Here is a 27,247-nt window from a genome sequence, read left to right on the forward strand (position 1 = left end):
TCTGCAAATATCTGAAGGGATGTCACAGTGTAGAGCAGTGTTTCTCAACTCCAGTCCTCAAGACCCACCAACAGGTCATGTTTGCAGGATTTCCTTAGTATTGCACATTTGATGGAATTAATGCTTGAGCAGGTGTTGAAATCACCTGTGCAATGCTAAGGATATCCTGAAAACGACCTGTTGGTGGGTCTTGAGGACTAGAGTTGAGAAACACTGGTGTAGAGGGATCACCCTTACTCTCATTTGACTTTTTATCCCATTGCTATAAAAGCTGGCCCTCATCTTCTATAGTCCCTGTTATAGCCCCCTTGAATGGCTGCACTAGACTATGTGGTAACAAACAAAACCAAAGAAAAGACAATGTGTGCATATACTCTATTGAAAATAAATAAGTAAAACAGCAAGTGCATTGAATGATTAACATAAGGCACTTAGTAGGCACTGTTTTGATAAAAAAAGCATAAAGCTGTCCCACCGCAACAAGGTGTACCCCATTGGGACAGTACTGTGTGACTGTTTTGTGTCAGATCATGCCCCAATCTATCTTTCTTTAACCCTCCGATCTCTGTTTCAATGCTCGTGGACTTGGAGACTAAATGACAACCTGCTCAAGGATAGCCTTTGCACTACAGAGCTGTCTGAAGCTTTAGACTCCTTCCTTCAGGTACATACAGTACCTCAGATCAAACCCCCATCTCATTACAGTGGGAGACTAAAATGTGTAGTGAGAGGCATTTAAATCAAACACGGCTCCAGACTTAAAAAGGAGAGATATATTGAGGTAGATAATCTCTTAACCCCCAAGGGTGGTTTGCACGTTAATGAACTGGCCAATTTTTCCAGTTCTGACTGCTGTCCCTTTATGAGGTAATAACTCTGGAATGCTTACATGGATCTTAGTGATTCTGACAGTGTTTTCTTGTGACATATTGTACTTCATGTTAGTGGTAAAATGTATTTGATATAAGTTGCGTTTATATGTGAAATAGATGGAAATTTGGTGAAAATTTTGAAAATGTAGCAATTTACCAACTTTAAATTTTCATGCCCTTAAATGACAGTGATATGGCACACAAAAAACTTAATAAATAACATTTCCCACATGTTTACTTTATATCAGCACAATTTTGGAACCAAAATTATTTTTATTAGGAAGTTACAAGGGCTAAAATTTGACCAACAATTTCTCATTTTTACAACACCATTTATTTTAGGGACACATTTGAAGTCACTTTGAGGGGTCTATAAGATAGAAAACTCCCAAAAATGACACCATTCTAAAAGCTGCACCCCCCAAAGTGCTCAAAACCACATTAAAGAAGTTTATTAGCCCTTCAGGTGCGTCACAGGAATTTTTGGAATGTTAAAAAAATGAGCATTTAACTTTTTTTCACAAAAAAATTACTTCAGGTCCAATTTTTTTATTTTTCCAAGGGTAACAGGAGAAATTGAACCCCAAACATTATTGATCAATTTGTCCTGAGTACGCTGATCCCTAATATGTGGGGGAACCACTGTTTGGGATCATGGCAGAGCTCAGAAGGGAAGGGGCACCATTTGACTTTTTCAATGCAAAATTGGCTGGAATTGAGATCAGATGCCATGTCGTGTTTGGAGATCTCCTGATGTGCCTAAACAGTGTAAATCCCCCACAAATGACACCATTTTGGAAACTAAACCCCCCCTCGGAACTTATCTAGATGTGTGGTAAGACCTTTGAACTCCCAAGGGCTTCATAGAAGTTTATAACGTACAGCCGTAAAATTAAAAAATATTTTTTTTTCCAAAAAAATTATCTTTTCCCCCCCAATTTTTATTTTCCCAAGGGAACAGGATCTCAAAAGTTATTGTGCCATTTGTTCTGAGTATGCTGATACCCCATGTGGGGGTAAACCACTCTTTGGGCGCACGGCAGAGCTCGGAAGGGAAGGAGCGCCATTTGACTTTTTCAAAGTAGAATTGGCTGGATGCCATGTCGTGTTTGGAGAGCCCCTGATGTGCCCAAACAGTGGAAACCCCCCACAAGTGACCCCATGTTGGAAACTAGACCCCAATGTACTTATCTAAATGTGTGGTGAGCACTTCGAACCCCCAAGTGCTTCACAGAAGTATATAACGTAGAGCAATAAAAATAAAAAAAATCAAATTTTTTTCCACAAAAATGATCTTTTAGTCCCCATTTTTTTCCCCAAGGGTAACAGGAGAAAATGGACCCCAAAAGTTGTGCATTTTGTCCTGAGTAGGCTGATACCCCATATGTGGGGGTAAACCGCTGTTTGGGCACATGGCAGAGCTTGGAAGGGAAGGAGAACCGTTTGACATTTTCAACGCAGAATTGGCTGGAATTGAGATAAGTCACCATGTCGTGTTTGGAGAGCCCCTGATGTGCCTGAACAGTGGAAACCCCCCAATTCTAATTCCAACACTAACCTCAACACACTCTAATCACAACCCCTAATTTTATTATTTTTCCCTAACTAAGGGGGTGATAAAGGGGTGTTTGGATTACTATTTATAGAGGGATTTTATGCTTGGCAGCTGTCACACGCTAAAAGACACTTTTATTGTAAAAATAGTTTTTGCATCACCACATTTTGAGAGCTATAATTTTTCCATATTTTGGTGCACAGAGTCGTATGGGGTCTTATTTTTTGCGGAACGAGTTGACTTTTTTATTGGTACCATTTTCGGGCACATGACATTTGTTGATAGCTTTTATTCCGATTTTAGGGACGCAGAATGAACAAAAACCAGCAATTCATGAATTTCTTTTGGGGGGGGCGCTTACACCATTCCGCATGTGGTAAAATTGATAAAGCAGTTTTATTCTTTGGGTTAGCACAATGACAGCGATACCTCATTTATATTTTTTTATGTTTTGGCGCTTTTATACAATAAAAACAATTTTATATATAAAATAATTATTTTTGCATCGCTTTATTCTGTGAGCTATAACTTTTTATTATTTTGCTGATGATGTTGTATGGTGGCTCATTTTTTGCAGGACAAGATGATGCTTTCAGCGGTACCATGTTTATTTACATTTGGCTTTTTGATCGCGTGTTATTGCAGTTTTTGTTTGGCCGTATGATGATAAAGCATTGTTTTTTGCCTTGTTTTTTTTAATGGGTTCACTAAAGGGGTTAACTAGTGGGACAGTTTATAGGGCTGGTCATTACGGATGTGGCGATACTAAATATGTGTATTTTTATTGTTTTTTATTTACATAAAGAAATGAATTTATTGGGGAATATTTTATTTTCTTTATTTATGAATTTTTTTGAAATTATTTTTACACGTTATTTTTTTTACTTCATTACATTGTCCCAGGGTGGGACATTACTATATAAAGTCAGTTTGCTGATCTGACACTTTGCACTGCACTGTGTCAGATCAGCGATCTGACAGGCAGTGTAGGAGGCTTCTCCGCGCCTGCTCTCAGAAGGCACTGAGAAGCCACCTCCCTGCAGGACACAGAAGGACCCCATAGCCATCTTGGATCTGGGGGCCTGCAGGGAGGAGGCCCTCGGAACAATGCAATCACATTACATTGTTCTGAGGGTCTCAGGGAAGCATGCAGGGAGCCCCCTCCCTACGCGATGCTTCCCCATGCCCCCAGAACACTGCAAACATGCTTGATGGCAATGTGCCAGGGGTTAATGTTATTATTATTATTATTGTTCCGGGTGTCAGCTGTGATAATCAGCTGACACCCGGCCGTGATCAGCGGCGTTCACCCCGGGAGCGCAGCTGATCGCTATGACGTACTATACAGTCTTTGGGCATTAAGGTCCAGGGCACATGGATGGTATTGTTACGGGCTGGCGGAATGCACAAAATAATAAAGATGGTATTTTGGTGCCTTTGCAGCCTGGGGTCCACCATGCAGAGGTGTTAACTGCTGCTCGGTAATGGCGGATGTGATATGGTGGTATAATAATGGAACACACGGGGTTAACCTCACCCAATGTGTACAGAGGCGGACTCTGTTAACTCACAGAGCCGCACAACCACCAAATAATAAATGCCGTAGCCTGTTATTGCTCACAGAGCTCAGCAGTGTGAGCGCTAGCGTATGGTCACAGAACTCAGCCCTTAGACCGCAGGACTGAAGTCCCTCTAGACCGCTAGTGCTCGGCGCCATGACTGCGATGCCGAATTAAACACACAGGGGCACCACTGACATAAATGGGAATCCAACCAGACCTATACAAAATTGATGCTGATTAAAGAGAGAGAGAAAAGGAATAGGCCACACAATGGGGATCACCCAACATAAGATTTAGCAAAAATTTGTAACAATCTTTATTTAGACACAAACAACTGAACACCCAATTGTTAAAAACATTAACAGTTAGTCACATATGTGACTTGAACATCTAGGTTCACAATAGAACCAAACCCTCATAACTTCACCTCCACAGAAAAACATCTCAATAACAGACCAAATATGTATGTAGATAGCATACCACAGCATAAAACGTTTTTGCATGTAAACTGGCTCACATTCATAAATAAATGCACACACCAAAAATACAAATATTGGCAATTAATAGCAGAAAAATAAAACAATATTAAAGCCACATATGCTATATACACAGGAAGAGATGGTATAAACCATATATCAGCCAATTATAATAAATATATATGATTTAATTTACCTGTGAGAAATTGCACAAAAAGCCCACAAACAATATCTGGCCTATATAACACGCTAATGCAATGTTATTGATCAAATCCCCTAGAAGTGCATGTATTTCCCTAACAACCGCTCAGACTATCATGTTTGACCAAGCGCATTGAAATAAAGTGGTATTGGCTAAAAAATAGTCGCATAAAGGGAAGGCAATGCTCAACCTTAGTTTGGTTATGCACTAGTTTCCAATCAGAAGTGGAGTGGAGCCCGAGCGTCCTGAGACCCGACGCGTGTCGCCACCAATTGTGGCTTCGTCAGGTGACTGTGATGCCAGCTAGGGTTAAATAAATAACGCGTGCAAGTGTGCACAGCGCCGCTCAGGTGGATGCCACTAATGGCCCTGGGTTGGGCCAGATAAGTGCACAGGTTGCGCAAAGCATTGCACTGGTGTGGCTGTCACTTGCCGCGGTTCGATAGTGCCCTGCAGTGGGCGACACCATCGGACGCTAGTGTGCAGACGGCTGGTATGCACTGTGGCATATACACTCACTGGCCACTTTATTAGGTACACCATGCTAGTAACGGGTTGGACCCCCTTTTGCCTTCAGAACTGCCTCAATTCTTCGTGGCAGAGATTCAACAAGGTGCTGGAAGCATTCCTCAGAGATTTTGGACCATATTGACATGATGGCATCACACAGTTGGCGCAGATTTGTCGGCTGCACATCCCTGATGCGAATCTCCCGTTCCACCACATCCCAAAGATGCTCTATTGGATTGAGATCTGGTGACTGAGGAGGCCATTTGAGTACAGTGAACTCATTGTCATGTTCAAGAAACCAATCTGAGATGATTCGAGCTTTATGACATGGCGCATTATCCTGCTGAAAGTAGCCATCAGATGTTGGGTACATTGTGGTCATAAAGGGATGGACATGGTCAGCAACAATACTCAGGTAGGCTGTGGCGTTGCAACGATGCTCAATTGGTACCAAGGGGCCCAAAGAGTGCCAAGAAAAAATTCCCCACACCATGACACCACCACCACCAGCCTGAACCGTTGATACAAGGCAGGATGGATCCATGCTTTCATGTTGTTTACGCCAAATTCTGACCCTACCATCCGAATGTCGCAGCAGAAATCGAGACTCATCAGACCAGGCAACGTTTTTCCAATCTTCTACTGTCCAATTTCGATGAGCTTGTGCAAATTGTAGCCTCAGTTTCCTGTTCTTAGCTGAGAGGAGTGGTACCCAGTGTGGTCTTCTGCTGCTGTAGCCCATCTGCCTCAAAGTTCGACGCACTGTGCGTTCAGAGATGCTCTTCTGCCTACCTTGGTTGTAACGGGTGGCAATTTGAGTCACTGTTGCCTTTCTATCAGCTCGAACCAGTCTGCCCATTCTCCTCTGACCTCTGGCATCAACAAGGCATTTCCGGCCACAGAACTGCCGCTCACTGGATTTTTTTTCTTTTTCGGACCATTCTCTGTAAACCCTAGAGATGGTTGTGCGTGAAAATCCCAGTAGATCAGCAGTTTCTGAAATACTCAGACCAGCCCTTCTGGCACCAACAATCATGCCACGTTCAAAGGCACTCAAATCACCTTTCTTCCCCATACTGATGCTCGGTTTGAACTGCAGGAGATTGTCTTGACCATGTCTACATGCCTAAATGCACTGAGTTGCCGCCATGTGATTGGCTGATTAGAAATTAAGTCTTAACACACAGTTGGACAGGTGTACCTAATAAAGTGGCCAGTGAGTGTAGACTAGCCACTGACAGGCGCTGACTCGGACTCTAAACCCTACCAACATATGTGTCAAAGGGAAGGGGTTTCATAATGAGTCAGTCACCAGATACATGCATCCATCATCATACACTCCATAACTATTTGTGTCTATACTAGCTCATGGCCGACCGGCCATGCGACCCTTTTATAGCAGGGTCCTTCCGGGACCTTCCTGACCTTTCTGATGGTCCAATCCGAGCTGGAGAAGGACCTGAGCATGTGACCTCCGATCTCCAATTAGAGGTCATCCCATGGGCATGCTCAGTGGACTGAAAGGAGGACTTAGTCCCTTGAGTAGCTCGCTGCTGGCCAGCATGCATTGCTATAGCTGTACCAGAGGTGGCAGCAGCAACTAAACCGGCCAGAGAGGAATGGGAGACTGCCAAATGCAAGGCTCGGGATTCCTGCTGTGCAGCAACAGGAACAAGACGCCTAACAGGTATAGTACGTCAAATGTCAGGAAGTGGTTAAAGAAGATTCATTCACTGGAGACCCTACATAAAAATAATGCTTTCATCTTCTACTCTAGGGGAATTATCCAAGAAAAGAACCACTCTCAGACTGTTGTTAGATCAGAAACATCATAGACAAAGAGAAAAATTTAAACGCTATATGTATGAGATATCTGATAAATGTGGCTTCCCCTTAGCAAGACTCCTTCACCTTGGCTGACAGCTACATCAAGAGACACAATGGGAAAGACTCATAATCCTAAGGAGATTTTGGATACATTTAGGTTATATTATTAAAAGTTATACAATATTAAGGGACAGGTTGAAGACCTTTCCCCATCAGATCTGTCAAAGCGAATCTGGAAATATATCAAAGAAACAGCTTTACCTACCCTGGACCGTCGTGTCTCGGATGCACTAGAAGAAGATATCTCAGAAATTGAAGTTAATACAGTATTTAAATCCACACCCTCAGGTAAATCTCCTGGACCAGATTGATTTACCCCGACATTTTACAAATTCTTTAGAGACCAACTAGCTCCGGTTATAGCCAAAACTTTCAATTCCCTAGATGAAGGTACATGCTTGGCCCCCCAGTCACTAGAGGAACATATAAGTGTGATCCCCAAACCTGGGAAAGATCCGTCAGTTACTGCCAACTATAGACCTATATCACTAATAAATGTGGACATCAAAATACTATCGAAGATAATGGCAGATAGATTAACCCCTTTACTACCAGCAATAGTAAACAGACCAGGTGGGATTTGTGTAGGGATGAGGGGCAAGAGGCAATACCATTAAGACAATGCTTATTATCCCTAAGGCTAAATCTAAAGGCCCCTTTACATTTAGCGATGCACCAGCGATCCCTACCACAATACGACCCGGTCAGGATCACTGGTGCATCGCCAAATGGTCGCTAGTGAGCTGTCACACAGGCAGATCTCACAGCGACGTGGCGACGCAGCAGCGGTCGTTACTTACCTTTCAGACGCGGCGATCCTGATGTCCTCCCACCCGCGTCCACGCGTCGCTCGTCGGCGCCAGCAGGAAGCACCCGGCGAGAAATGGAGTTGCACGATCTCGCACGATCAGCGATAGCCAGCGAGGGAGCCGGTCGGAGGTAAATATCACACATAGCAATATCGCTAGCAATATCGCTGCTGCGTCACAAAATCAGTGGCGCTTTAGCGATATTGCTAGTGATATCGCTATATGTAAAACCCCCTTAAATCTTCACCCCTTGGTCTCTTATCAGTCGATGCAGAAAAGGCCTTTGATAGCGTCCACTGGGGTTTATGAAAGAGGCGCTGTGTCAGTTGGGCATTGGTCCTCGTTATCTGCAAAAGATCCTTTCTTTATAGAAAGGCCCTACTGCACAAATTATTGTAAACGGAACTTTATTTTCTCCCTTCGCGATTCCAAATAGAACCAGACATGGGTACCCCCTGTTCCCTCCACTCTATATATTAGTGATGGAACATCTTGCTAATGCAGTTAAGGGTATGTCACACTAAGAGATATCGCTAGCAATATCGCTATAACTAGTGACGTTATAGCGATATTGCTAGCGATATCTCTGTGTGTGATACTTACCTACGACCGGCTCCCCCGCTGGTTATCGCTGATCGCGCGAGAACGTTCAGGACTGTTTCTCGTCGTCAGCTTCCTGCGGCGCTTCCTGCTGTGAGGACGAGCGACGCGTGGAGCCGGGCGGGAGGACGCAGGATCGCCTGGTGTGACAGGTAAGTAGCGATCCCCGTCCCCAGCGATGTCGCTGGTGAGATCTGCCTGTGTGGCAGCTCACTAGCGACCACTTAGTGATGTACCAGCGATCCTGACCGCGTCATATCGCTGGTCGGGATCGCTGGTACATCGCTAAGTGTGACAGTACCTTTAGGAACAATCCTAACATACATGGGATAAATATAGGCTCAGCAAATCACAAAACAGCATTATATGCAGATGATCTCCTTTGGTATGTATCACAGCCCCAAATCTCTTTACCCTCTGTAATGAAAGAGTTTGATAGATTTAGTTTTCTGAGCAACTTCAAAGTTAATTATTCAAGGTCACAAGCGTTGAATGTTTCGCTTTGCAATGAAGAGGTTTACTTAGCAACATCAAACTTTCCTTTCAAATGGCATGCAGATGCCACAAAATATATGGGAGTCCTCACTCCTTCTGACCAATTCAAACTTTTCTCTCTTAACTATCAAAAACTTTTAGATCGAAATCTTAAGGACTTTGGATCATATACCAAACTGAGATTATCATGGTTCGGAAGGATGAATGCCATTAAAATGGATATACTACCTCGATTTCTATATATTTTTCAGACCACATCTATATCTCCTCCCTGCAGTTTTTTTGATAAGCTTCTGTCACGTTGACCTGTCCTGTGTGATGCGACCCGCAGGCCGGTAACTAAAACAACAAGACACGGCATGTGATACTGTCCTGTGTGACACGGCCCACAGGCCGGTAACTAAAACAACAAGACACGGGGAAAGGGGAAACTGTTACAACGGTGGGCCCTGCGATAGGGCAAGGGGACGTGGAGACCTCCTGCACTCCCCTGAGTCAGTGTCCCTAACGCTCCTAACATTCCCTATGCCGGTTCCGCACCGGGGCTCCGATCAGGAACCTGTCGCCCTACCACACCCTACACCTATCCCTTGCTAGGGAGCTGGGTGGCGCAGGCACTGGCCCCACCGCTGTACTAATACACACTAAGGAAAAACACAAACAGGGAAACACCACTTAGCTTTACTCTGTTGCACTTGCTCCTGGCAACAGAGTCCACCACCAGAGTGCAGATCTCCTCCTGAATCGCTGCCACCAAGCTGTGTCAGAGCTACAAGGAACTCCACTATGACTCCTTGATCACCAGGGCTAAGACAGTGCTGCAAGGAACGCTCTCCAGCTCCTTCCTCTACCAAGGATGGTTAAAATAAACACTATCAGCAACACTGATTAAAACACCTGTGACTCTTTTATAGCAGAGCCAGAGCAATCACACCTGCATTATAATCATGTGCACTTAACTAAAGAAACCAGAGTGCAATGATGCTCACCACCACCAGGGGCAAACTTAGAACAAAAGACACCACAGTGCAATAATCCTAATGGCCACTGGGGGCAAAAACCAAACTTAAGCACAGCTTAAGAAAAAAAAAGGTTACCTGTGTTTTTATCAGTCCTGATCCAGCATGGATCATGACAGTACCCTCCCCTTAATGAGAGGCCTCTGGACCCTCAAGACCACTCCTCATCAGGAAACTACCTACAGCGGGGACGCCCAGACCCAGAGTTCACCCCAGCAACTACCTGCTCGTTAGGTTGATGACAAACGAGCCCGCTGGTATTGGCAACATTTCTGGAGGCACCACACATCTCCGAAGCGCTGACCTGGGGAACGAGTTGTGTATGTGTATGTTTGGTATGAGCTGGTAACACTCCACAACACACTTCCACTGTATGTTTTTTGGTGGCCACCCATACACGCTCGTTCACACACAGGTCCGGACCTGAACGTTTATTGCCACTCGTTTGTTTGTCACCATTTGGAGAACTCTTTCTGGGATTGACAACAGAGGCGTCCCCCTGTGTCACCATACTCATACCCCCGCACTTCACCTAGGGGTACACCACCCTCCAACCCCTTCCACTTCGAGGTCTTCACCTCCCAGGGTTGGCCAATGGCGAGGGTTGAGACTTGCCCCTACTCTCCTGCAGCACATCTGCTGCTCTCACTGGAGAGGAAGGGGTCCGTTGAAGAGAGACAGCAGAGACAGTAGTTCCTAGGCAGCAGCCCTCACACGAGTGCCCCCAGCTGACCACTTCCCTCGCCCGCCAATCTATTACCGGGTTGTGACTTTTCAGCCAAGGAAAGCCTCAAACGATAGGTACTGGCATTCCCTCCAAGACGTAGCATGACAAGGACTCCTCATGATGTCCTATACGCAGATCGATATTCTCTATGACTTGGGTCAAGCTCCCGTGGCTCAGTGGAACAGAGTTTATGGCCTGGACGCTTATAGGCTGGGCTAGCATCCTACACCTCAGGCCATGAGTCTGGACAAAGCAAGCTTCCACCAGACTGACTCCTGCTCCACTGTCCACAAGCACCGGTATCACCTCCAGTACCCCGCCAGCCAAGACCTCTGCTGACATGGTACCTTGGAAGGGCAAAATGGAGGAAATGTATACTCCCTGGTCACCTCCCTCCAAGCGACCAGGGGAATGCGGCTTCTCAGATGGCACAGATAATTTGGCACGCAATGGGCAAGCCTTCAGGACATGACCAGTCTGCCCACAGTACAAACATGCTGACACCACTCCCCGAACCGTAGGCAGCACCGAATACAAACTAGCTCCTACTACTTGCATAGGTTCGTCAGGAGACTTGGCATGAACAGGGCAGGCTCTCATAAAATGGCCAGGCTTCCCACAGGAAAAGCATACCCCCCACCACGACAAGCCTCAGACACTCCCTTTTTTGTATCAACAACACCGGGCTGTCTGGGTTCCTCCGTCCGCACTGGTGGGTCCTCCTCCCTAGCGAGGACATCAGGGGGCACTTTTTGTATATGTCTTTCCCTAAGGCGTCTATCCACCCGGATGGCAAGGGACATGGCGGCCTCCAGCGACCTGGGGGCGGCGTACTGCACCAGAGTATCCTTCAACTTTGGAGACAAACCCTGCACAAATTGACTCCTAAGTGCAGGGTCATTCCACTGAGTGTTAGTGGCCCATCTCCTAAACTCTGAGCAGTACTCCTCAGCAACCCGGGCTCCCTGTTTACACCTACAGATTCGGGATTCCGCAAGGGCGACGCCATCAGGATCCCCATACACAAGCGCCAAAGCCGCAAAAAACTCATCCATGGACACCAATGATGGAGAATCGTCCGGTAGGGAGAAGGCCCAGGATTGGGGATCCCCTTTAAGAAGGGACATAATGATTCCCACCCATTGCTCTTCACTCCCTGATGAACGCGGGCGTAGCCTGAAATATAATTTGCAGGCTTGTTGAAACACCAAGAATTGATCTCTCCCTCCAGAAAATCTGTCAGGGAGGGATATCTTGGGCTCTGGCTGAGCCTGTTCCTGAACCAAGCCCCCAGAGCTCACCAACAGCCGCAGCTGCCGCACCAACCCTCCGGCAGCCCCCTAATCTCATTAGTAAGGATCTGCAGCATTTGGGCAAAGGGCTAAACTGGGTCCATGGCTGAGCGGAAAAAAAAAGTTATTGGTTCTTGATAATGTCACATTGACCCGTCCTGTGTGACGCGACCCGCAGGCGTTTAACTAAAACAGCAAGACGCGGGACGTGATACTGTCCTGTGTGACACGGCCCACAGGCCGGTAACTAAAACAACAAGACACGGGGAAAGGGGAAACAGTTACAATGGTGGGCCTTGCGATAGGGAAAGGGGATGCACTCCCCTGAGTCAGTGTCTCTAATGCTCCTAACATTCCCTATGCCGGTTCCGCACCGGGGCACTGATCAGGAACCTGTCGCCCTACCACACCCTACACCTATCCCTTGCTAGGAAGCTGGGTGGTGCAGGCAAAGGCCCCACCGCTGTACTAATGCACACTAAGGAAAAACACAAACAGGGAAACACCACTTAGCTTTACTCTGTTGCACTTGCTCCTGGCAACAGAGTCCACCACCAGAGTGCAGATCTCCTCCTGAATCGCTGCCACCAAGCTCTGTCAGAGCTACAAGGAAGTCCACTATGACTACTTCCACGCCAGGGCTAAGACAGTGCTGCAAGGAATGCTCTCCAGCTCCTTCCTCCACCAAGGATGGTTGAAATGAACACTATCAGCAACACTGATTGCAACACCTGTGACTCTTTTATAGCAGAGCCAGAGCAATCACACCTGCATTATAATCATGTGCACTTAACTAAATAAACCTGAGTGCAATGATGCTCACAACCACCGGGGGCAAACTTAGAACAAAAGACACCACAGTGCAATAATCCTAATGGCCACCGGGGGCAAAAACCAAACTTAAGCATAGCTTAAGAAAAAAAAAGGTTACCTGTGTTTTTATCAGTCCTGATCCAGCATGGATCATGACAGCTTCATTCTGCTATGATAAGATTTGTGTGGGGGACATCTAGGCCTAAAATTAGTATGCAAACTTTAACACGCCCTAAGCATTGGGAGATGCAGGGCTTCCTAACTTTAAAACATACTCCCAAGCCTCTAACATAGCTCAGTTTATAGATTGGCATTTGTCCCCTCGTAAGAAGCAATGGGTTGAGATTGAGTAAGAAGGAGGGAAAATACCTTGAAAGCACTTGCTGTGGATCCAGTGGATAGAGGCTTCCAGGCTCGGTTGCTTAACACTAGGACTACTGGACTCGTGACCCCGCCTAGAACTACTGAAAGGAGTCATTTTGACTCCTTGCTTGTTTTCGTTTATTTTTAGAGTTTCATTTGTGGTTATTTATTAATAATTATATTTTTTGTAATGTATTATTATTGTGAGATCCAACAGTAATGCTTTTGATTGTTTTTTTTCTGCTTTTCTTATTTTTCTACAGAAAATAACAATAATTATAATAGACGTTTTTCAAACATTTTTTTTTATTCAAGTGCACACATATAAACAACAACTGAAGAACAAAAAGCAGAGAAAATGCAGGTGGAGGAGCATAAAAATGAAAATATGGCGCAGAATTCACCTTCTAAACATTTGGTGTTTCACATTTTAGGCATTGCCTTTGATTTATGGCAGTACATTGCCCACACAAAGACTTACCACAAGTCTTACAATTGCCGACAGATCTATTTTTCTTGCACTTTTCTTTGATCTGGCAAAATTTTGTTTGAACCATCACTTCTGAGCATGTAGAAACTTGGGACGTGGAACCCTTTTCCCTATCTGTGACATAAGGACCACTCAACTCTCTCACAAGCGTTTGCAAAAATGCCTTGCGTGACATTTTTTGGTGGGTAATCTCCTTGAATATTATCCATGCATTTATACCCGCAAAGTCTAAGGCATTTTCAAATGCATGAACAGGCCATCTCCTTGTGCATGTTCGTGTGGTATATTTTCGTGCCATCTGATCCACTACATCTACTCCATATTTTGTTTCATTGTAAAACTTTACCGTTTCTGGAGTTTTTTTAGTGGAATCAGACGCAACAACAACATCTGGATGGACGGAACTCAAAATGACAACATTTTTGTTGGGCTTTCCTTGATATACTGTAAGTGTAAAATTGTCTTCATTTCTAAACACTTTAGTGTTGTACAATTCCTCTTTCATGGATTTTATTTCTTCAGGCACTTCTCGCCTTATCTTGTTCAGTGTTCCCACTATGGTTGTTCCTTTGCTTTTTAGCTGTTTAGCTAATTTTACTGAAGTAAAATAATTATCGGTTGTAACATTGCGACCTTTTTTCAAAAACGGGTCCAATAACTTCATTACCACATGGTCAGCTAAACGGTCCTCAGCACGGCGTGTGTCATCTTTTGCCTAGATAAGGGAAGCCATTTGCCAGATATTTGCTCTCCTTATCAACAGCTAGCCAATATTTGTGGCCATATTTATCTGGTTTGGAAGGCATGTACTGCGTGAATGGACACCTAGTTTTGCTTGGGAAAAGTTGCTCATCCACCGTTATGTATGGGCCAGGTTTGTAACACGCAATACAATTTTCAATAAACCTGTCCCACACAGTAGAAAATAGAGCAAACTTGTCCGTTTGCAGTCTCTCCGATCGAGTAGATTTCTCATCAAATCTGATAAGATAAGAGCCTAGAGTAAACAAGCTATTTTGTTCAGTATTACACAGTAATACAAGCAGGTAAAACACAAGGAAAATGTGAAAAGTTGACATGTAAATTGAACTACATCTATATGAACATCAGGGTAAATAAGACAGAGTGAAAAAATTATGCACAAAACTTTATAGCAACATTTAGTGACAAAAGGACCTCAAAATATAGTAGGGAGTCAAAATGACTCCCTTTAGTAGTTCTTGGTAAATTTTGAAAAAAACGCGCAAATTTTTCACCAAAATTATTTATTCTCACAAAATCTTTTTTCACATCATATTTGAGGAAAAGTCACCGAGTTTCAAGCCGGAATTCTGAAAAATGTAGTCACAGAAGAGAAATAAAAAACGAAAGGAGTCAAAATGACTCCATCAGTAGTTCTAGTGTTTAATTTAACAGTAGAAACACTCAAAATATGGCACACTTTTGGTAAAGGAAAATTTCCCTCTGGGTGTATCAGTCCTCTTACATCACTTTTTTTTTACTCTGTCATTTTGTCCCTGTTATTTGAAAGAGACTTTTCTCAGATGGAGGGCAGTGGAGGATTCCCTTATACATCATGTTCTTATTGATGGTAAGTTGCCCTCATTCAATTCTCTGCAAGCTCAGTACCTGTCCAAAGTCCTTTCTTGGTTTGAATATGTACAATTGCAATCTCTTATATCTTCTAAGGGTCTAAATCGCTTATGACACTTCACACCTTCCCATTGTAAAAAATTATTTTTACAGCAATTTCCACCTAAGCATGTGATTTCAGTTATATACAACTACCTAATCAGAGAGGGATGTGGTGGGAAAATGGGCTATCACTTAGCATGTGAACGGGAACTTGGGCAATCTTTATCTCAGTCGGAGTGGGAGAAAGGATTTTTATTTACATATAAACTATCAATCACTTGTCCTGCCCAGGAAAAAAACTATAAAATTATTACAAGATGGTGTCATTATCCCTCAAAATTGCATACTATTTTTCCATCTGTTCCTGACACACGTTGGCGATGTGGAAGAGATAGAGGTAATATGATACAAATATGGTGGGATTGCAATAGAATCAAGCCATTCTGGGAAAAGGTTTTTTCAAATTACTCTTTGGTTAAGGGTAGAAGTCTGGAGTTCAGCCCTATTATTGCTCTTATTTCTATTCTTCCCTCTTCAATTGGTTCTCAAAAGAAAGATAGTCTCCGATTTTATTTAACTGCAGCACGGTCAGTGATTCCAAGACATTGGAAAACAACCCATACTCCCCAAATGAGGAATAGTTTGCAGAGATGGTTAATATTTGAAGGATGAGAGAACTCACAGTCGAAAGCTATGGACACGGTGATAGTTTTAGGAGATTGTGGAGTGACTGGATCCTGTTTCAGGACTCAGTGAACTTTTGTAAACTATTCCAATAGATGAGTTGTTCTCTCGTGAAGTGTTTCTGGGTTATTCCTGTGTACTTACTTCAAGATTGTCGCCTCATTTCCCAGAACTTTTCCTCTCTCCTTTTTTCCATACCTCTTCTCCCTGTTATCCCCCCTTCTTTCATCCTTCTTCTCCCTTCAAATCCTCCCAACCTCCCTAAACATTTTTATTTACTTATTTCTTTTTTATTTTTTTCTCTTTCCCTCTTTCTCTTTCTAACCACTATGTTGGAATTTTCAGAATAATTTTTCATTTGCCAATATTAAAATTTAGGTAGCTTATTTTTTACAGCTGCAATGTTGAGTGACCTGTTTATATTTCCACATGAATATTGTTATCATTACAAGCTTTGTTAAGTCCTGCGTAACTTATTTGATCATAATATATTTGGTTGTATGCTATTTTTTTGTATTGTCAAAATTTAATTAACAAAAACAATCTGAACATAAAACAACTCTACTAAATATGCACATAGAGACTGAAATGCTTGACATAATAAATATGTTTTTCTATATATTATCAAGCAGATAATGGTGATATAGGAAAGACATGGTTTGCATTTTTCCTGAGTTATTATGTCATGATATTAATTTCATAGCATTAAAGCCAACATTGCTTAGTGTCTTGCTTCCAATTTTTTTTAATCAAGGCTGCCTTTGTGACTCTTCTTAAGAAAGGGAAAGATATTTCAACATGCCACTGGTGTTGCCTGTACAATTTCCTAACTTTTTATGTAGATTGCATCTATAAAAGAACTATAAAAACAGTTTCTAAAGTTATACATTGCACATACAAGACACCATAACAGCATTCTGCAAGCATATGACAGGTAGGTTACAAATATTGTGCATTGAGATTGTCCATAATCCATGGGGATTAGTAATTAGCAAACTTGCTCGGATAACATCTTATCCGAGCATGCTTGGGTGTTATCAGAGTATCTTGGGCATGCTCGTATATTATGTTTGAGTCCCTGCGGCTGCTTGATCTGAGACTGTTAGACAGCCTGAACACATGCAGGGGTTCCCTGGGTGTTAGAGAATCCCCACATGTGTTCAGGCTGTCTAACAACTGCAAATCATGCAACCGCAGGGACTCAAACACAATCTACAAGCACTCCCAGATGCTCGGATAACACCCGAGCATGCTCGGATAAGACGTTGGAAACATGGGCAAGAGGTTGCATATACTGTATTTGGTATGAATTTAGTAGAAAGATACATAGTATATTTTACAAGTCCTTACGGATGTAAGAACTAGCATGTTTTTATCTTCAGATTTTGTTTTCATCCACCAAGACATTTTATCTAATGCTTTGTCTGGTATCAAAACTGTGTTACAAAACGCATTCATAGTAAAATATGCTTATTTAATTTTATTATCACCACATATTCAAGATGACTATCCAGTGCACATGCATAAAAAATAGTGAATCATAGGATATTAAGTATGGCAGGAAACAATTAGCCTGCCTACCAATCAATAGGAAAGTGCAACAAACCTGCCATTTGTCATTCCAAAGTTAAATATGATTCAAAAAGATGTTTCAATTTATGCACACATTTCAGGAAAGAACACTTATCCTCTAAATCATGTCTCCTGTTTTACCATGTAATCACATAGTGCTGCTTATAGATCTTGTGCAATAGCCAGGGATGTTGAGTAATGACATGGAAACGCGTATTCATTGGCTCATTTGCATTTCATTATCCAACATCCCTGCCTTGGTGAAAGCAGTGGCCTAAATTAACCAAGACACACTGATTGCCTGAAGAGTCCTGTGACGTGCCATCAGTTCTGACAAATTATGCTTCATATATAATTGAACATATATAGCTAGACCTTAATGCATAGATAATGCTCTTATAATACATAAGTCATTAAGTAATCTGCTTCTTCTGTGGCCAAGCAGAAATAATTTTAACTCAACATTAGACGTTTTTTTCTTATTGTTAATTATGCTTATTAAATAGTAACAAAGTTTCTGTTACTACGGTTGAAAAAAGACAAAGTTTCACCGAAACATGGTAAAAGACAATCCACTAGATCCACTAGACCAAACATTCAGAAAAGAATTTTGAAATTTTAAATTATCATTTATGCTTATTTTTTCTAAAAAAAATAATAAAACACCCGAAACCTGTTTTAAAACCGGTTCCTGCTGGAACCGACCCATGAGGTAAACTATTCCATAGATTAGTAGTTTTGTACATTATGAAGGCTTGTCTCTTCTGGAGATTGAACCTTTCTTTCTTTAGATTGAGAGAGCAGTCTCTTGTGTTTCAAGGGGGTATTTGTTATGAATGGGTCACCAAGGAGGTTGGCAGGAACAGGCTAAGCCACCAGAAAACTAGAGAGGTTGGTTACTAAGCGGATTGCAGACCCCTGATCCTATGCACATAACTAGCAGTAGCCATGGAGCGTACCTACGATGCCCTAGATGCCTCAGCACAGCCGGAGAGCTAACTAAGCCTAAAGTCAGAAAGGTGAAATCTAAACTGCCCCGGAGCAGACCCCAAAGGAAAAGATAGCCCCCAAACATATATTGTCGGTGAGACAAGATGAAACACAAACGCAGACAGAAAAATAGACTGAGCAAATGATGGGGCCCAAACTGACTAGACAGGATAGGAAAGAAAAGACAATGTCTGCAATCACGTAAAAAATCCTGAAAAATCCAACACATCTGATGCACACAAAAACACCGAAGTCACACGACTTTGCCCCCTCTATATCAGCACTCCGGTATTAACTGGAAGCAAAGCAAAAGAGACCAATATAACAGGGGACTGAACAGACTGACACAAGCAGTAACATATGGAGCAGTGGTCCATCACAGCCCCCAGCAGGAGCAAGTTGAACCCGCACAACAAGCAGAGACAGACAAAAACAGATCAGATGCAAAGGATTAGCAAATGATTCACTTAGCTGAACAATACAGGAACAGGCAATACAGGAACAGGGCAGGAGACATCAGACCTCTGAATGCACAGGAAAGCAATCACCAGCAGGGATTGCAGGAAGTCTGCAGACTTAAATACTATAATCCGTAACCCCAGATCTCCAATCGTCATCATCATCATCAGGTGGCAGCTCTCTTTCAATCTGGCCAGCTCCACTACCTCCAGTAACCACCAGAGGGAGCAGGGGGAGCTTCGGCTCAGAAGTCTGAGCCAGGGAATTCACAACAGGTATTGCTTTACAAGAAATATCTTTTGACCATACTTTTTGCATGGGTCATTTACAGTATATACTTGTACAGGATAATCAGTCCTCCCTTAAATGTCAAGATCTTTCCTCATAACTAAGATCCTCCATGCCCTTAGATTTGTGGCAATTCCTTCAACTTTTTCTAACACTCGAACATCGTTTCTATGAAATGATATACAGAACTGAACTACATTATCCAGATGAGGTCACACTAGCGTTTTGCAAAGTGGTAGAATTATGTACGTCCCTGTCCCATGAGTCCATGCCTCTTTTACGCCATGACAATATACTGTAGGCCTTCGAAGCTACTAATTGACATTGTATGCTACTATTTAGACTGTCATCAAAAGTACTCTCAGATTCTTTTGTACAAGTGAGTCTCATAGTTTTACATCCCTATAACATATTATGCCCACATACTATTAGTGCCCAGGTGCATAACTTTACATTTAACCACAATGATCATCATCTGCTAAGTGAACGTCCAAACACTAAGTTTGTCCAAGTGTGCATGCAACTTATGAACATGTTCTTTAGAGTGCACTACACAACACAGATGTCATCTGCAAAAATAGAAACCACACTATTCATTCCATCTTCTTCTATCATTAATGAAAAAAGTTGAATAATAGTGGACCCAGCACTGGAGTGCACCACTTACAACCGGAGACCATTTAAAGTAGCAGTCATTTGCCACAACTCTCTGGATGAAGTCCTTGAGCCTATTTTCAATCAAATTGCAAACCTTACCTTCTAATCCTATAGATGAGAGATGAGTAGTTCTGCAAGATTTGAGTTTTCCAAATTGCGCAATTTTTTGCCAGGAAATTCAATTTGCAGTGAATTTATTCTCTGTGAATTGAATGTTACTAATTATGCTATGGGGTTAGAAAGACATCAGAACATAAACAACATAAGTTGTAGACAAGAAAAAACTAATACTCACCTCACAGCTTATTGCTGTTGTGTGCTGAAACCTGGGGTATTTTCACGCTAGGCCAGAACTTCTGACTACGCCTGGTATATCCCTGTGCATGGGCAGTGACGTCCATGGCCCAATCGTACATGGAAGTGCCAGCCTAGAATGCGCATCATAAGGTTGTGATGCTTGTTGTAATGACACAACAAGCACCACAATCTTACTATGCTCACTCTAGGTCAGGATTTCTGGACATGACTAGGTCCGGGATTTCCCAGACCTAGTCACAGACTGAAGTCCTGGCCTAGCATAAAGATGTCTGGGTTTCAGTGTGCGAATGTGGTAAGTAGAAGTAATGAAGACTGAATAGAGTTGAGTGAACAGTGCAGGTGACCAGAGAAGTGTGCAGTGAGGTGATTATTAGAGGTTGTTTAACCTTTTGAAGACCATCCAAGGTCTAAATGAGCACCTTAATGCGTGCAAGATGAATTACAAAAAAAGCCACACATTCAGGAGGATATGGATTTTGTAGAATTCAATTTCACAAAAACATTTTTGCCCAATTCTACTATAGATCTTAATTTACCTATTAAGCATGTCTTGGACAGTGTCAAATACCTTTTACAAAGTAAAAGAAATGTAAAAATTGGAGAAGCTTTATATATGATATATTTTTGACAAATACGCAAATGGTTCACAAATTAGTTTGATATACAGAGATAAATTGTATCAATAGCAGTGTAGACGTCATTATTTAAAGCATTTTCTTTGGCAAAAAACATACCAAAACCATGATATATTTTCATGAAACCTCTCCAGAAGATTGTCTATTTTAAAATACCATCACTGCTTTACCAGACATTTTGTCATTTTGTGTTATAGTTGATATTGGCCCTTTCTTTAAGTTAATGGTAGGAATTCCAGTGAAATTGCTCTGATGAGCCAAACATGCTAACAGAAATTTGAGAAACAAAATACTTGGCTTTGTACATTGTGCAACCCTGTGGGAAAATCATATAAAGTCTTTGATATCACTACTAATCCTAGTAAATTTGGTAAGACGAGAAACATTGTTATTTAAGGTTATTTTCTAAAATACATCTTTTGATCAATACACTGCATTTTATATGTCTGTGCTAGACAAAGCTCTGACAACTGTCCTGGATTTGAAGAACAGATTTCCATCTTCTGTAAGAAAACAATGAAGTTCTATATTCAATCATGCTTTGATGTCCATGTTATGATTATAAGAAAGCAATGTAGGATTTGTGGGGTGGAATAGATGAACACAGTTCTAGTCTCCGTTAGAAGTTATTTACTGTATCTTCTGAATAAAAATGTAATATCTGATATTTATTCCAGCTGGAAAAAACAAATAAAGATCAGATGCAGCACAAATTTCTAACAGTTAACAATCTGACTGTTCTGGACGAAGTTTATCCGAACATTATTAATAATCAAACACGGTAGCCTGTTATGCTTTCGGACAAAAGATTTAAAACGCAACTTCTGAACAATAGATTATCATCACAAAGAATTTATTTGTTCATGCCTTATGACAGATAGCACAAGTACTTATCAAGAATATACCCAAGTGAAAAGTTAAAAAAAGTTTATTTACATAAAAGTTTTGAAGGGAATCTGACACCAGTTTTTTTCCCATCTAATCTGAGAAGACCATAATGTGGAGACCCTGATTCGTGTGATGTGTCACTTGCTAAGCTTCTTGCTGCAGTTTTGATAGTCACTGTTTTATGAGCAGGAGATTATTATAGTCCTCTATATTCATGAGCTTTGGATAACCCTGCCCCCACCACTGATTGGCAGCTTTAGGGTTTAGGAGTTTCAGCTCCTTAACATGTGCCACCCTGTTTTTAAAGGGACCAAAAGTAATTGGACAATTGACTCCAAGGCTATTTCATGGACAGGTGTGGGCAATCCCTTCATTACGTCATTCTCAATTAAGAAGATAAAAGGCCTGGAGTTGATTTGAGGTGTGGTGCTTGCATTTGGAAGGTTTTGCTGTGAAGGAATCAGCAGTCAAAGGAGCTCTCCATGCAGGTGAAACAAGCCATCCTTAAGCTGCAAAAACAGAAAAAACCCATCCGAGAAATTGCTACAACATTAGGAGTGGCAAAATCTACAGTCTGGTACATCCTGAGAAAGAAAGAAAGCACTGGTGAACTCATCAATGCAAAAAGACCTGGGCGCCCACGGAAGACAACAATGGTGGATGATCGCAGAATAATCTCCATGTGAAGAGAAACCCCTTCACAACAGCCAACCAAGTGAACAACACTCTCCAGGAGGTAGGCGTATCAATATCCAAATCTACCATAAAGAGAAGACTGCATGAAAGTAAATACAGAGGGTTCACTGCATGGTGCAAGCCACTCATAAGCATCAAGAATTAAAAGGCTAGACTGGACTTTGCTAAAAAAAATCTAAAAAAGCCAGCACAGTTCTGGAAGAACATTCTTTGGACAGATGAAACCAAGATCAACCTCTACCAGAATGATGGAAAGAGAAAAGTATGGTGAAGGCGTGGTATAGCTCATGATCCAAAGCATGCCACATCATCTGTAAAACACGGCGGAGGCAGTGTGTTGGCTTGGGCATGCATGGCTGCTAGTGGCACTGGGTCACTGGTGTTTATTGATGATGTGACACAGGACAGAAGCAGCCGAATGAATTCTGAGGTATTCAGAGCCATACTGTGTGCTCAGATCCAGCCAAATGAAGCCAAACTGATTGGTCGTCGTTTCATACTACAGAAGGACAATGACCCAAAGCATAAACCCAAAGCAACCCAGGAGTTTATTAAAGCAAAGAAGTGGAATATTCTTGAATGGCCAAGTCAGTCACCTGATCTCAATCCAATTGAGCATGCATTTCACTTGTTAAAGACTAAACTTCAGACAGAAAGGCCCACAAACTAACCACAACTGAAAACCACCGCTGTGAAGGCCTGGCAGAGCATCAAAAAGGAGGAAACACAGCGTCTGGTGATGTCCATGAGTTCAAGACTTCAGGCAGTCATTGCCAACAAAGGGTTTTCAACCAAGTACTAGAAATGAACATTTTATTTACAATTATTTAATCTGTCCAATTACTTTTGGTCCCTTTAAAAACAGGGTGGCACATGTTAAGGAGCTGAAATTCCTAAACCCTTCATCCAATTTTAATGTGGATACCCTCAAATGAAAGCTGAAAGTCTGAACTTCAACTGCATCTGAATTGTTTTGTTTAAAATTCATTGTGGAAATGTCTAGAACCAAAATTAGAAAAATGTTGTCTCTGTCCAAATATATATGGACATAACTGTAAATCTTGCTTCTCTCAGATGGGGTAGCAAAAATCTGGTGACCTTTTCCCTATTCTAAAAGATGAAGCAATGTGTATTGCCTTTGAGTAGAAGACAAATTATCTGCAGAAAAAACAACTATTCACTATTCACTTACCTTCCTGATTCAAAGGTAAACCATGTTGAGTCCCTTCCATATCTTCTTAAAGAGCTTAGAGGCCACATAACCAATTTCACTTTTGCATTGTGTACATCCCATAGGTAGATGTTTTCATGTGTAATCTGCATTGTGCATTCCCCATAGATGTCTAAATTTGGTGTTGGCATAAGATACACATTGAACCTCTCTAGAGAAATACAAAGAAAAAAAGGAGAAAGTAATTATTTTCAGTAATATAATATGATATTAAAAAAATAAACAATGATATATGATATACGTATATGCAGTTATATAAAAAGCCTAATATAGTTCAGTTGTTTCAAATAAAAAGATATATCAACTCAAAAATGTTCAGCCAGCAATAGACCAGGGGCGGACATACCGCATGTGCAGCTGGTGTAGCTGTATCGGGGCCTGAATGTGGAGGGGGGCCCCTGCAGGGCAGCTAACACTGAGGGCAATCTGGCTTATTTAATCGGCCATAAGGCACTGGGGGTACCTGGCCAGATTGCCCTCATGTGCAGTGGGCATGGAGCGATCCCTGCAGCTCCACTACCTATAGGAAAAATGGCAGCAGAGCAAGCTGCAGGCATCTGTCCTGCTTCCTGGCAACACTTCCTGTCTGACACAGCAGTGCAGCTGGATGACATCAGCATTCAGAATGCGTCTGTGTGAGATAGAAAGCTGCCAGTGAAGAAGATGCTGCTACTACAGGGGAACGTGCAGAGAGGTGAGTTGTGTGTGTATTTGTGTGTGCATGTGTGTGTGTGGGTGTGTGCAGCTGCAGGGGAACATGCAGAGAGGTGAGTTATATGTGTGTGACTGGAAACTGAGAGTAGCTTTGAGGGGCTGTATTGCAACACCTCGAACCATGCAGTATCCACAGAGGAAAAGGGACGTAGCATTACAGCTCAACCCATGTGGACACCATAGAGGAAAATGGAAGCTCCCAAGATAGTGTGCTGTGCTGTGCAAAGAGTAGAGGGCGTAAGTAAAGAAGACAGTGCTTTCAGGGAAGAAGGAAATGTGTATCTTCAAGTCGCTTGTAGTTAAGGAAATATCATTATTTATTATTATTATTTATTTATATAGCGCCATTAATTCCATGGTGCTGTACATGAGAAGGGGGGGTTACATACAAAGTTATAGATATCGTTAACACTAAACAAATTTACAATGACAGACTGGTGCAGAGGGGAGACATCATTGAAGATAAATGCCTACTTTCTGCAGTATAAAGTTCATATCAAGTTATTTGTCAGTAAAAAGAAGTTTAATTTTAAATGGTGGCCTCCTTTCATGAAAAGGTTAACATCTGGTCCTAGGAAACCAGCGTCATCAGTTGCATGCGGCCTGCACGGGCGTACTGCTTTTACGACACAAGTCCACACACCCAGCCAGGACCTCCACTTTCATATAATTTGCCGGGGTGCAGGAGATGAGTACCTTGTCCACAGCTACCATCCCACGCAACATTACACTTCCTCCATCATGGTTTACTGTGGGAATAATGTTCTTTTAGTGATGTGTAGTGTTGTACCTTTTGAAATTGTGGCCATAAAGTTCAACTTTGGTCTTATCAGATCATAACACATTTTCTCACATGCTTTTTGCAGACTTGATATAGGTTTTGGCAAAATATACACAAGCTTGTTTGTTTATCTTTGTAAGCAAACACTTGTCTCTTGCCTCTCAACAGCACAGGACAGATATATGAAGAATACTGGAGATTGTTGTTATCTGCAGTACACAACTAGTGCTTACCAGAAATCTCTGCAGGTCTTTAATGTTGTTATAGGCCTCTTGACAGCCTCCAGGACCATTTTTTCCCTATATTTTCATAATTTTTTTAGAGACGTCCAGTTCTAGGTAATGTCACATTGTTGACCAATTTAGAGCACATCGAGATGATCTTCACAGTGTTCCATTATGTTTCTAATGCCTTTTTACATTTTTTGATACCTTTATCCTGACTGTGAACTCAACAATGAGATCCCTTTGCTATGTTGTTAGCTGTTTACAGACAATGGTTTTTGCTGTAAAATGCAACTGAGAAAATGTTTGGAAAATCCTACTAAATCAGCTAAACTTTATATGGAGTTAATCAAAATTATTTTAATGTATGATAGCAGTATGCTGAGCACTATTTAATGAGTTTAAATGTGATTGGCTAAGTCCGAACACAACGACATCCCCAATTATAAGAGGATGCTCATATTTATTCAACCACATTATTTCAGTTTTGTTATTTATATTTTTCCTCATCCTCATTCTCCTGATTTCAGTTTGTTTCTCAATAGATTTGTACAGATCGTGGATGGCACTAAAGGTGGAAACATTTTTTAAATGGTTCCTCTTGGTACAATATTTATACATGACAAAACCTGCCATTTTAACAGGAGTGTGTAGGCTTTTTAATCCACTGTTTATATACTATAATACCTAATGTTCTGATTTAAAGGCTCAAATAGAACTAGATTCGGACATAAAGCACATAAGCAACAAAGAATAGAGACATATTTTGCATACACTTAAAAATAAGACTGGGATAAAAGGTTTTAGGTTTTCAGTAACGTTACAAAGGCTAGTTATAATTAATGTAGACTGATTCAATTCAATTAAAACCATCTATGAAAACACTTTTCATTTTATTTATGCATAAAAATTCTCTCCTATTCAAAGTTTTTTTTACACACAGTTTTTCCAAATGGCATTTGTTGTATCGGAGCGATTTGGATTAAATTAAATAATCTGTTGTGCTCCATGACAATGTGCTGTAAAAGACTTGGTTTTTGCAACTCATGTTTAGTTTTATTCCTATGGACATTCTTCCTAGACCTAAGGGTCTGCCTTGAAGGACCAACATACTGTAGATGAAAACAGCAATTGACTGCATGTATTGTATTGCAAAAGTAGACCTACCTGTGATCCTCTGTTTAATACAAAAAGAGACATTCATACTTGCAGATGTCATTTTTATGGCATTATGATTGATGATCCTACAGTATCAGCATTTTTTATATTACACCTAATCAGTCTATTATTTCCATCAATCCCATTGTCCTGATGTTTGTATGAATTCATAGCTTCCCCGATTGTCACTCTTTAAAAACTACTCTTTAAAAACTAATCCACAGTTGTTTTGGAACTTTATCTACAGATAAGGACCTTGTTTGAGAATATACCAATATTAATTTAAAACTGTTCCTATTCGTAAATTTCCCATCATATATTATAAGGAAATTGTATCACCATTTTTGATCTGTATAATTATAAAATAATATTTTCATTTAATTGTATAAACATTTTTTGTTTTGTCCTAAGGTTTCACTGAAATGCAACTTTAATGACACCCTTTGTATAAACCTTCTCTCTAAACTTATGTCTATTGGTTCATGATTGTTTTATATAATCTTCATTTTACATACAGTTTCTCCATACACATCCAAACTGGCTAAAAGGCTTTATTTATATCTTCTTCTTAAAATTATTGTGAATTATTTATTATGATATTTATGTATCTATTCTATTAGTTCTAAACACTGTTTTTCGGTGATT

General features: G+C 41.5%; 1 protein-coding gene across 1 annotated transcript in view; it reads right to left on the bottom strand.

Moving 5' to 3' along the window:
* The window catches only part of DOK6 (docking protein 6), an 800,529-nt gene that overhangs the window by 241,648 nt on the left and 531,634 nt on the right, over window positions 1-27,247 (bottom strand). Inside the window, 1 exon segment of the mRNA XM_073590016.1 lies at window positions 23,687-23,876. Coding sequence (XP_073446117.1) covers window positions 23,687-23,876 — 190 coding nt within the window.

Source organism: Dendrobates tinctorius, unplaced genomic scaffold (assembly GCF_039654945.1).
Source record: "Dendrobates tinctorius isolate UK_male_01 unplaced genomic scaffold, ASM3965494v1 ptg000115l, whole genome shotgun sequence".
NCBI lineage: Eukaryota > Metazoa > Chordata > Amphibia > Anura > Dendrobatidae > Dendrobates > Dendrobates tinctorius.